A 12,570-nucleotide genomic window follows, 5' to 3' on the forward strand; every position below is an offset into this window, starting at 1 on the left:
TCACACACACGCATGCACGCACGCGCGCACACACACACTGACACACACACACAGTAGCGCTGTGCACTCGCAGCGGCGAGTGTGTTCGCCGAGCAACGCGCGAACACACACACACACACACTCCTTCTCTCTCTCTCGCTCTCCGTTAACGGAGAGAGAGGTCTCCTCCGAGCAGTCTCCTCCGAGAGAGGAGAGAGAGAGGAAAATACCTGCTGCAGACGGGACACGCCCACACAGTCCGCGGGAGAAAATACACTCTAAAATGTAATTGATTCTCATGACTTTTGCCATGACTGTCAAACCTAAATTTATATACTTTGCAACGTTCATCATCGTTCAAATTTGGCTGGTGGCTTATTAACATAGGTTCCTGTGATGTGATGAACTCAAAATGCTAAATAATAAAAAGATATTTCTGGTTTCCAGGGACTTTAAGCCTTTTATTGGCAGACTAAATTTAACTTTTTTGCTTGTCAAATTGATGGAGGGCACTTCAAGTGACGTCACCCTAGGGCACCACACTGTGTTAATCCTGACCTGTAGCCTACATACATTCACCTGCATATCTCATTAGGATTGACAGCACAGCCACCTCAACACTAGATACGCGGTGGCCCTGCGAAGAGGATCAGTAGGCAAAGGCAAGGCTTAAGCTCAGGGGAGAGCGCACTTTTGCAGTTGCAGCCCCCAAACTGTGCAACGAGCTGCCTCTGCATGTTAGGGTGGCCCCTACACTGCCTGTTTTTTAATCTCACCTCAAAACACACCTCTACTCTACTTGGTGTTAATTAACTCAGTATGGGAGTTGTGTTGTTTATTTTATTGTCACCTGATTTGAATTTCTGTCTGACTAGTCCCCATGTCTATTTGTGTGTTTGAGTATCTTTTTATCTGCTATTTTTGTTTGAGTGTACAGCACTTTGGTCAACTGTGTTGTTATAAATGTGCTTTATAAGTGGATTGGATTGGATTCTGACTTCATCATTTTATCCAATAAAGCATTTGTGTGATATTTTGTCATAATTAGTATGAATTCTTGAAATATAACACCTTTTCTTCTTCTGGGCGGCTTTAGCTCAGGAGGTAGAGCGGCTCGGCCAATGACGCAAGGGTTGACGGTTCGATCCCCACTCCCTCCCAGCTGCTGTCGTTGTGTCCTTGGGCAAGACACTTAACCCTCCTTGCTCCCGATGGTGTGTAGGCACCCTGCGTGGTAGCCTGCCGCCATTGGTGTATGAATGGGTGAATGTAGACTATCTACTGATTGTAAAGCGCTTTGGATAAAAGCGCTATATAAATGCAGACCATTTACCATTTTACCATTTCTGCTTTTACCACCGCAAAAACAACATCACAGACAGTTTGACACACAGGGAGGTGTCTTCACACTACAGCTATAGACGGTTTTCACCAGAGCGCAACCCCACAGCACTTCCTTTTTCTCAGCATTCGGCAAACTGCAGAAATATTCACTCGACATTGTTACTTTTGTTTTCGCTGCTCAGCTGTATAGACGGTTTTCACGGAATGATCAGTCCTGCACTTGAATGTTTTTTTTCTTCTTTTATGTCCATAGCAAACACTGCAACAGGAAGTGAGCGGGGGTTCAATTTAGAATGTTTTTGTTGTCAAATTAAAACCGTCTATAAAGGCTGTTACTGAGAATGTCAGTTCACCCTATCACGCAGCCCGGATGGAGAATGATATGAAACAGATACTGTAGATATAGATAGATTTAGATTAACGCATGATTCTATATCTACCTAACTCATGCACTCGCCCTTTGACTCCTGTATGCCTCTGTGGTGGTGATTGATGATGATGATGATTTTTCTTTATTTAAGTGTCTGAAGCCCAGCCCATATGGGCTTACATGATACTTTTACGTGATAGCATTTTCACACATTATCTTATAGTCAAGTCAAGTCAAGTCAAGTTTATTTATATAGCCCTAATTCACAAGCATGTCTCAGAGGGCTTCACAGAAAGTATGTCTAGCTGATTCTAGCTAACACATAGTAACAAGAATATACAGAATAAAGATAACATTTGAACATTTGAAGAAAGCAGGAGAGTGGAGGAGGGAGGAGGGAGGAGAGGGGGGAGGTGGGGAGAAAATAGGAAATGTGGAGGAGGAGAGAACAGAGGAGGAGAGATGAGGGTGCAGGGGAGGGAGAGCCAGGGTAGGGGTAGGGTCTAGGGTTGGGGGAGGGGAGGGAGTAGGATACGGGCCCGGATTAGGGCGAGGGTGGGGAGAAATGGGAAATGTGGAGGAGGAGAGAACAGAGAAGGAGAGGTGGGAGGGTGCAGGGGAGGGAGAGCAGGGGGAATGTGAGAGGGAGGAGAGGGCAGAGAGGAGGAGAGAACAGAGAAGGAGAGGTGGGAGGGCGCAGGGGAAGGAGAGCAGCGGGAATGTGAGAGAGGGGAGAGGACAGAGAGGAGGAGAGAACAGAGAAGGAGAGGTGGAAGGGTACAGGGGAGGTAGAGTAGAGGTAGGGTCTAGGGTGGAGGGAGGGAGTAGGATACGGGCCCGGATTAGGGCGAGGGTGGGGAGAAAATGGGAAATGTGGAGGAGGAGAGAACAGAGAAGGAGAGGTGGGAGGGTGCAGGGGAAGGAGAGCAGGGGGAATGTGAGAGAGGGGGGAGGACAGAGAGGAGGAGAGAGGCAGAGAAGGAGAGGTGGGAGGGTGCAGGGGAAGGAGAGCAGGGGGAATGTGAGAGAAGGGAGAGCAGGAAGTGGCAGGGATTCAGGAAAATAGGGGAGAAGAGGAGAAGGAGCAGAGGGGGGAGAAGGAGGAGAGAGCAGGAGAAGGGAGGGGGGGGCGGTGGGATGTGGGGGAGGAAAGAGCATGGAAAGAGAGGAGAACAGGAAGGGGGAAGAAGGGAAGAAGCGGAGGAAGGGGGAAAGAGAGAGGGGGGGGGGGGAGAAGATCAGACAACTGACTACTCTAAGCATTAACCAGAGCTAACTGGGACATAGTATCTAGCTAATCTACAGCCTAATCTGGCCTATCCTACCCTGCTCTAGTCTGATTTTAGCCTGAACACTATAACAGGTCAGCCTTAGGCTGTAGCTAATCTATCGCCTACCTAAGCTGTTCTAAACCAACCGGCAGCCCTCGACCAGTGATGAAGAGCACCGATGCCCCCCGACCCGGCCCCCGCCCACATAAGGCGTGGGAGGGAAGGCCAGGCCGGGACACAGCGGCACCCCCTCACCCCCAGTGAACGCAAGAAAACCTTTCCACCATATGGTGGCAATCCACACATGGATCGCCACATGGATTGCCCCAGTGACTTGGCTGAGGAGGAACCTTGTGAGGTCGTTGTGCTAGGGGCCCACTGCTGCGGCATGTTATATTGTGATAACATTTTATATATTATGTTGGCATTTTAATATAATCACATATGTGAGTCTTAAATCTGCCCTGTCAGCTGCTATTTGTCTCAGACAGGGTGGGTAAAGTGTGAAAAGCAATTGGCAGAAATCATTACCATGGAAAGTGAACTGATTACAAAGATGAGAGCTTCCGGTGTCAGCCCTGTTGTGTGTTGAACATCTGCAGTCACCTGAGGTTAAAGGAACACTCCGCCCATTTTCAACCAGCTTTGTATCATTAGAACATCAGTAGTATATCAGAAAACTGTAAACTGTTTTGAAGTCTGTCATTTAATTTGACAGTTATTGAGTGTTAACTCAAATTAATAACTCATTAACAGTTATTGAGAGTTGATTTGAGTTAATGAGTTATTAATTTGAGTTAGTGTGGACCAGTGATGTCACTGGTCCACACTTTAACACTCAATAACTGTCAAATTAAATGACAGACTTCAAAACCGTTTACAGTTTTCTGATATCCTACTGATGTTCTAATGATACAAAGCTGGTTGAAAATGGGCGGAGTGTTCCTTTAACTGTGTTTCAAGACCAGGCATGGGTGGTTTTCTTTGTGGTTAGCAATGTGTGAGTGTTACTTGCATCACATTTTGAGTCTGTCAATTGTCACAAGCTTGTGTGCTGCGGTTAGGATTCTGAGCTGAAACAAGAAGCAGCTCTCTGGGCCCTTCAGCCTCCCTCCTCGCTTTATCACTCAGGTCAGTCAAAAACTAAAAAATGACTGTGCATGTAGAGCCAAAAGACACAGAGATACAAGACTTTGAAGTTTCTCGTGCTTGTTTCCACACCGCTCATCTTATTTCACTCATTCATCCATGCCAATATGACTTGACTATGTGTGGCTCTACTGTGCAGTTCACTTCCTGAATCTGTCTGACTAGACTGCGTACTGCGCATGCTCCATGCTGATAGGAAGTAGCAAATCACTTATCATTACAGTTTTATGTGAGTGAGTGTGCTGGGCCTGGGCACACAGTCGGGTAGTGTATTTTGAGTATTTCAGTGAGTTTTTCAGTCGTGATAAGAAATCTTAATGAAAAAGTCATGTAGTATAAACTGCACAGTCTTTTCATAATCTGTTAAGTTGTCTAGTGTATCTGCAGCTTAAGTTGACGTTTTGTTTGGACCACATATCCTTTTAAACAAGAGCAAACCAATAAATATATCACTCCCTTTGTGGTACATGAAATTACTCCTCTAACAGGTATCATCTTGCCTGAATGTGGGTGTTGAAAAAATTGGCTTTTCTTAGTGCTCTTGCACTGCGCACATGCCACACATTTATAGTTGGCATTAGGAATAGGAGGTAATAGAGTTTGAGAAGATGTAGGGGTAGGAGGAAGATCTGAGGCATTTATTTATTTCTGCAGTCGTTCAAAAATAAAATGTAAAGCATTGGGAAGCCTTGGATAGTCAGAAATGACAACTTAATACAAAAATGCAACATGAGCGTTAACGTTAGCTGTAACATTGGCTGTTGCAGCGTGTTGGATCTTCTTCTTTGTTTACTGGGCTGCACTGTAGAAAAGAGGTTGGGAGCGCACAGAAACATCACTTCCGTTGGCCTTCTGTGGAAAACCCAACCAGAGTCCTTAACATAGAAATCAGCCCACAGGCTGCCATAGGCAACCGACAATGTCAAGGACAGTCTTAATTCTTAAGTTATGTTACAACCTGTTGACTCATTGGCTATACAAATTATTAATACATGGAAATTACTTCACAATTCTTACATATCATTAGTAGAGTCACAAACTGAGGTTCTGTGACCATCCTCTGGCAACAATGACTTCACCAAGTCTCGTGAAGTCCCGCGATACTTTCCTGCCGACTGGCCAACGACAGGTAGGACGCTTTGCGGTGGTGGTTTTAGCGTAACCTATGTGGGGTTTGGCATAACCTTCTTTATTTCGAATCCCACATAGGTTACGCCAAACCCCACATAGGTTACGCTAAAACCAAAGCGTCCTACCTGTCGTTGGCCAGTCGGCAGGAAAATATCGCGGGACTTCACGAGACTTGGTGACCGAGATCACGTTTGAGGTAATTTGATCCCTGTGCGACCCCAGGAAATGGCCTGGGGCGAAATATCACTGTGGTGGATGTTGAGGGATCAGATTATGACAATATTTGGGGAAAACGGGAATAAAAATAGCTATTTAGATGCAGGAAAGACAGGCTCACACTTGGCCCCAAATCAGCTCCATTTTACAACTGACTTGGACGCTATTGATCTCAAAACAACGCTAGGACGGCCAGAAACGCCGCGGACATCACTGGGTGAGTGGTCAAATCATAATTAATGCCAGGAGATGGGACCAGGTTAAAAAAAAACGAAATTCTCCTTTAACCCGAGTGGACAATTCTGATATAGGCTATTGAAATAGGCTAGAATTAAAATCTCACACATCCCTACCCTATTAAAGAAACAAATATTTTTAAATGTGTATGTTATAGCCTATATGAGCGAAACGACTAATTAATAGGCTACTAATTACAAAAGCATACATTTTTGTTATAGGATAGGATAGGATAGACTTTTATTGTCCCGAAGGAAATTTGTCTTGGACATACACCTTATGGCTGCTGTTTGGCAGGCAACATGTACATACAGACAATACATACAGCACATACAACAGGACTATTGCAGTTAGCAAAATTGCACACTGCCCAAAAAGTACAATCCAATGCATAAAAGAGATTATAAAAGATATATTTGCTAAAAACAGAATTGCACATTACCCAGATTGCACAACACTATAGCCTTCTGTATTTAGTAAAATAGGTAAAAACGAATATAGTCTGTGATTTTAAAAATATATTTGCTAAAAGAACAGAATTGCACATTAACCCAATTGCACAACACTGTTTGTCTTCAGTGTTTGTCCACCCTCTCCGCCTGCCTTACCGACATAAAATCCTGGATGCAAGAGAACTTTCTCAAACTCAACTGCAATAAATCTGAAATCCTCATCATTGGCCCAAACTCCCTCACCCGCTCTGCTCAGGACTTTACACTTAACATCGACGGCTCCAACATCACCCCCTCCACCCAAGTCCGCAACCTCGGCCTCATCCTTGACCCCACCCTCTCCTTCCTTCCCCATGCCAACCATGTCACCAAAACCGCCTTCTTTCATCTCATCTCAGGAACATTGCTCGCCTCCGCCCCTCCCTGTCCTTCTCCGCCGCTGAAACCCTCATCCATGCCCTCATAACCTCCAGACTCGACTACTGCAATAGTATCCTCTATGGCTCACCCAACAAAATCCTCAATAAACTTCAATATGTACAGAACTCTGCTGCCCGCCTCCTCACCTCCACCCGCCGCCAAGACCATATCACCCCTGTCCTTCATGACCTCCACTGGCTCCCAGTCAAACATAGGATCAACTTTAAAATACTACTCATCACTTACAAAGCCCTAAACAACCTGCCCCCCCCCTACCTCTCTGATCTCCTCCCCCGCCACGCCCCCACTCGCAGCCTCAGGTCTGGAGACACAAACTGCTTGAGGATCCCCAGGACCAAGCTCCGGACCTGGGGCGACAGGGCCTTCTCAGTCGCTGCACCCTCCCTCTGGAACACTCTCCCCATCCACATCCGTCAAGCAAACACCCTACCATCTTTCAAACAGGCCCTCAAAACCCACCTCTTCACACTCGCCTTCACCTGCTAACCCCATCTCTTATTTCTTATTTCTATTTATTTTTCCTATTACAAATGTATAAATGATTTTACTCTGTGTGTAAAGCGACTTTGAGTACTTAGAAAAGCGCTATATAAATTGAATGTATTATTATTATTATTATTATTATTATTGTCTTCAATATATAGATTAAAATAGATAAAGACGAATAGAATTTAAAATAGCAGTAAAAACAGTACACAGGTTAAAAACGCCTTCAGCTTCTGTTTAGGGCTTTGATGGACAAGGGGACAAAAGAGTTCTTAAAACGATTTAACCTGCATTTGGGGACCCTGTAGCGCCTGCCAGAGGGGAGGAGCTGGTACTCGTGGTGGAGCACATGGGTAGGATCAGAGCAGATTTTTTGAGCCTGTTGGATGCTTGTTTTTTCAAAGACAGCCTGGAGTGAGGGGTGCTGTCTGACACCCATGATTTTCATGGCCCTCTGTGTTAGCTGAGTGATTTATAGCTGAGTTATGTTATGTTATGTTATGTTATGTTATGTTATGTTTGTTTGTTCTGGTTCATCCTCCAATTCTCTCTTCCCTCTCTCTCTGACTCTTTTCTCTCTCTCTCGACAAGCCGCCTCTAGTCTGCGACAGCGAAACGCTGGGCGGTTCCTGCGGCAGGGGGTGCGAGGTTGAAATGGACCAATCAGACGCGGAAATAGAGCAAGACAGCCTATCAAGATGCAGCGTCAAAGAGGCTTTCACAGGAGGCATCCCGCCGAGCGTTTCATGGTGTGCACGAGCCGTCACTCTGCTGGGGCTCCAGGACTACCGAGGAGTAAATGGTATCTGTAGCAGGAGCGGGTAGGCTCGCACGGAACTGGCTCTGCACATACTGAAACACAGAGACGGAATACTGCATCATTATTATTATTATTATTGTTATTATTGTTATTATTAGCAGTAGTAGTAGTAGTAGTAGTAGTAGTAGTAGTAGTAGTAGTACAATTAGTAGTAGTAGTAATTAGTAATATTAGGAAATAAAAGTGTCTAGTAGTAGTGGTGGTTGCAGTACTTGTACCAGTAGTGGTAATAATGGTAGCCTAGTAGTATAGTAGCAGTAGTAACTATGGTAATACTAGTATTATAATAGAACAATAATAGGGTGCGGCCACACTGACCCATCAGAAAACGGACAGAATTATTGACAAATAGATTTCTGACCGTTTTGGAACGTCATCATGATCAAACACATCATGATCAGAATGTGATCAGATCTGCCAGACCACATCTGGAGGTAGTGTGGCTCACATTGTGTTCAGATCTCTTGCACCCCATTTACACCTGGTTTTCAAATGTGACCTGTATCCAGATAACTTATACAGGTCACATTTAAAAACAAGGTGTAAATGGGATGTGGACTTAGTCTTGGTGACAGGACAGTTAACAGTGCTTCAGGACTGGCCGGTGACTGACCTGCACAGCGTCGTTCGGCTGGAGACGTTTCCTCATACGCAGAGCTGCAACAACACAACCTACTGTACCAAACACATGGTGAGAGAGTTAGTCCCACTGTAATGGAAAAATGACTAAAATGCTTTGTTGAGTCATCAATTAATGAGTTGCTCGTTTAATGATTATATAAGTAGGATTTGTAGGACACACACACACACACAGGACACTGGACAGCAACGGTAATGTATGCGCGCACTCACTACATCAATGTAGGTTATCTGTGTTAGTTTAGCTTCAACGAGAGACAGCCTTCATTCTGAAGCGCGTCGAGGCTACTGTTAATCTTCAGCAATCAGCAGCGGTTGCAAACATGTTTTGATTAAATTACCCAATAATTAGTTGGATAAATTTAGTTTTTTTTTGGCAAAATACATTTTAGTACAAGGGTCCTTCATAGAAATCCCCAAAATTGGAGTCATGAGGTTTTCACGTGACAACAGCGTAATGTAAAAGCTTTCATGGACTGGCTATAATAGTTGAATGGATCCCTATTGTTTTACATTAATTTGTGTTACAGAGCAGCAAAACTGACATTTACAAAAATGTCCCAAATAATACAAAACAGCATTTAAGGAAACACTATAACTTACTACAATCATCAGTATATAAATGAGAGCTAGGGCTCTGTTTGTTTCTCTGTCTGTTCCACTGATGACATAATGATGTCATAAACCACTGTTGACATCAGTCCCAATGATGACATCATCAGTGATGTCATAAACCACTGATGGCATCATCAGTGATGTCATAAACCACTGATGACATAATCAGTGATGTGATGTCATAAACAACTGATGACATCAGTCCCACTGATGCAGTGATGTCATACATAGGCATTGTGACATCACTGATGATGTCATCAGTGTGACACACACACACACAAGAGAGACTGAGGGAGAGAGGAGAGGGAGAGAGAGAAAGCTGAGGGAGAGAGAGAGGGGGATAGAGACTGAAGCCTGGATTATGCTTGACCCCTTGGCCGGCCGCACGGAAATGAGAGACACGGAATCCTGACGAGGAAACGTGTGGAGCTTTTTATACTCTGTGTGGGTTTCTGCTCGCGGAATTGAGTGCGAGTCTTGAAAACTCCACTTTGTCCGCCCAGCCGCGTCCGCGTCCGCGTAGTTACAAAATTCGGGGTGCGCACGGCCAACCCGTTCTCACTCTGAGCGCGTCGCATATTGACGCTTTGTCCTGTCCCTTGTGCGTCGCTTGTTACTAACATGGTACCCTTGAGCGACACATGAAACGACTTGGGCTTTCCGACTAAACTCAATGCAAACCCATGGAAGTCATCTTTGACGCTTATGGCAACTGCTCCCCTATTAGCCTAACTGCTCCACCATTAGTCAACTGCTCGCCCATTAGGGTCTGGAGGAGCTAACCTCTCCCAGACCCTAACCCTAAACCTAACCTCTCCCACCCCATGCCTAAACCTAACCTCTCCCAGACCCTAACCCTAACCCTAACCTCTCCCACCCCATGCCTAAACCTAACCTCCCCCAGACCCTAAACCTAACCTCTCCCACCTCCCACGCCTAAACCTAACCTCCCCCCAGACGCTAATGGTGAGCAGTTGACTAATGGGCGAGCAGTTAGGCTGATGGGGGAGCAGTTGCCATAAGCGTCAAAGTTGACTTCTATGGGTTTGCATTGAGTTTAGTCGGAAAGCCCAAGTCGTTTCATGGGTCGCTCAAGGGTACCATGTTAGTAACAAGTGGCGCATAAGGGACGGGACAAAGCGTCAATATGCTACGTGGTCGGAGTGAGAACGTGTTGGCACGGCCAGGCGAAAACCGTCCGCACGGAGCCTTGCGGAGGGGCGTGTCTGCTGATTTGACGTCACTTTTCCGTGCGGACACTCGCGTTCCTCGCTGATGCGGAAAGCATAATGAGCCCTTGAGAGGGAGATATTGCGCGTGTGCCATAGGCAGGCGAGGCCACGCAACAGACGAGCTGTGTATGCGAGCTGCAGGGTGGGCTCGGAATCGAGCGCACATGAGCGCACGAGATGTCTAGTATAATACAATACACTCACCTATTATTGCTGTAATGAGAATGGCATTCAGGGCGATCGAGATGAACAGAAAGGGCTTGCTTTGATAAGGCGGTAAACCTTCCTGCTGTTGTTGCGAGTTGTCAGTTGTTCGCGGAATGAAGCTGTTGCCACCTACAACATGAAAAAGTCACAAAATTAAAGTAGGCCTACACATGTTCACATGTTTTTACATTGTAGTCATTTCTGTGACTGTGTCCAGACACACTCAGCTGAGGTCAGTATCAGAACAAAACTTTAGTTCCTAGTAAACAACATTACATGTCCAAGTTGGCTTTGTTGCCTCCCAGGAAGACGAACCGTTACTCCATTTTTCATTCTCTCTGCCATCCGGCTGCTGAATGCGGAGTAGCCACTTAAATGATGTTCTACTCTAATTCTTCTTTTTTTATTATTAAAATGTTTGCATTGTATGCACCTTTTATAAGCTAGATCTGAACTACTTCCTAACTAACTAACCCCTTCTCTATTCTTGCCCTTGTGTGTGTCTGTGGGCACGGGACCACATGAGAAGCAGAAGTGCACTTTCCTCCTAACCATGTAGGCTACTGAGTTTCCACTGACTTGTGCTGTATGACTGTAATGTGTATAGCCATTGAATAAGGTGATTCATAGTAGATCGGGTGCACCGGTGGTGAACTGTAGGGACTGAATTGCCTCTCAGGGATAACGTTTTCTGTATCGGTATCTGTCAAAGGTGATGCATAATCTGTGTAAATGTATTCTCAATTCAGGAAGACATTTCTTCAAAATCTAGTCTCTTATAAGAAATGACTGAGACTGGAGGCTCAGTTGTCATTACGTGAATTACAGTTTAAATTTACTTTTTGATGTGAGAACCGACTTTAACTCTCAAATTCATGTTTATGCTACATTTTGGTTTATACACATGAAGTCTCCAGGTTAGAAAGAGAACAGACTTTTTAAAGTAAAAAAAAAGACTGTAAATGTATCCTTACCAGGGATGAGGCGGAAGGAGTCGTTAGGTCTGTCGTTGTCTTTCTTGACACAGAAGTACATCTTGTAATCATGTACAGTGATGTTTTTAATCATGATTCTGTTTCCCTCCAATGCTGCGTATTTGGATTCAAAATTGTAATTGGAGTAAACGGCAATATTAGATCCCTTAACGAAGATGCGCAGGATGTGCACATGGTGTTTGTCCTCAAGGTGCGTGTATGCCCAGTGGATATCATCGACGTCCAGAGAGCATTTCAAAGTTATGTTGTCACCCAGTGCCACCTGAACCTGCACCGGCTTCTCGGCTTGGACACCGATCAGTAAAATGTGGAAAATAACCCACAACAGCATCATCTTCTAACTCTAACCCTCAGCCATGACTAAAACCAGTCAACTGAGCCTGAGGCTAGCTGTCACTTCACATCCTGTCAGATAACTGCCTAACCACAAGAACAGGAACAGGAAGTGAGTTCTACAACAGAAGCTACTGTAGGCTACAGTGTAATCCACCTATAGTGATCACGGTAATAGTGATCAACCGTCACCAAACGTTATTATAAAGTGTTACCAAATCATCACATCACACAGTGAAGTTATTCACTAAAATTATGCAAAATAATATTTTTTTAAACTTAGTCCTGTAATATAACCAGCTAAGTTATTGAATAATTTTCATCATGATTTTTCATTACTAGGCAACCACCAAATCACTGTACTTACCCTAACCTAAATCACTATTTAAATGATCTAAACATGTATCCTATACAAAATGTATAAAAGACAGGTGGAGGGCACTTTCTGCTGCCAGGCCCCATTCAAATATAATCGGCAAACAAAAACAGCTGGTAGAACAAAACTGAACTGAATCGTCTTCTGGTATATCTGGCTTGTGTAATCTGCCCCGCAGCCCTTCATTTGAATAAAATATCAACTTTTAGATATGGTTCCCACTGCAGTTTGGTGGAAGAGGATATGCAGATGATTTCCGCTCGGAGTTGACATTTTT

The 12,570-nt window shown here is 44.7% G+C and overlaps 1 protein-coding gene across 2 annotated transcripts; it reads right to left on the reverse strand.

Moving 5' to 3' along the window:
- Window positions 1–6,897: 6,897 nt before the first annotated feature.
- Window positions 6,898–11,966, reverse strand: LOC310786300 (uncharacterized protein). Of its 2 annotated transcripts, none has more exons than XM_083647474.1 (4): window positions 11,564–11,966; window positions 10,587–10,718; window positions 8,510–8,568; window positions 6,898–7,928 (listed from the first exon to the last, which is right to left on the reverse strand). In XM_083647474.1, the coding sequence occupies exons 1-4, from the start codon at window positions 11,916–11,918 to the stop codon at window positions 7,821–7,823; spliced, it is 654 nt and encodes a 217-aa protein (XP_083503600.1). In that variant the 5' UTR covers window positions 11,919–11,966; the 3' UTR covers window positions 6,898–7,820. The 2 variants fall into 2 exon arrangements, with proteins under 2 accessions (XP_083503600.1, XP_083503599.1); XM_083647473.1 differs by having other exon boundaries at window positions 8,510–8,571.
- Window positions 11,967–12,570: the final 604 nt, after the last annotated feature.

This window comes from Poromitra crassiceps, assembly GCF_964638095.1.
Source record: "Poromitra crassiceps genome assembly, chromosome: 12".
Lineage (NCBI taxonomy): Eukaryota > Metazoa > Chordata > Actinopteri > Beryciformes > Melamphaidae > Poromitra > Poromitra crassiceps.

Bases quoted from the DNA above. Each gene is read 5' to 3' on its own strand.
- LOC310786300 (XM_083647473.1), bottom strand. From the start codon at position 11,918: ATGATGCTGTTGTGGGTTATTTTCCACATTTTACTGATCGGTGTCCAA. The intron at 10,719-11,563 runs GTAAGGATACAT...TTCATGTTGTAG, and splicing joins CTCCTTCCGCCTCATCCCTG to GTGGCAACAGCTTCATTCCG. The intron at 8,572-10,586 runs GTGAGTGTATTG...TGTTTGGTACAG, and splicing joins TCTCATTACAGCAATAATAG to TAGGTTGTGTTGTTGCAGCT.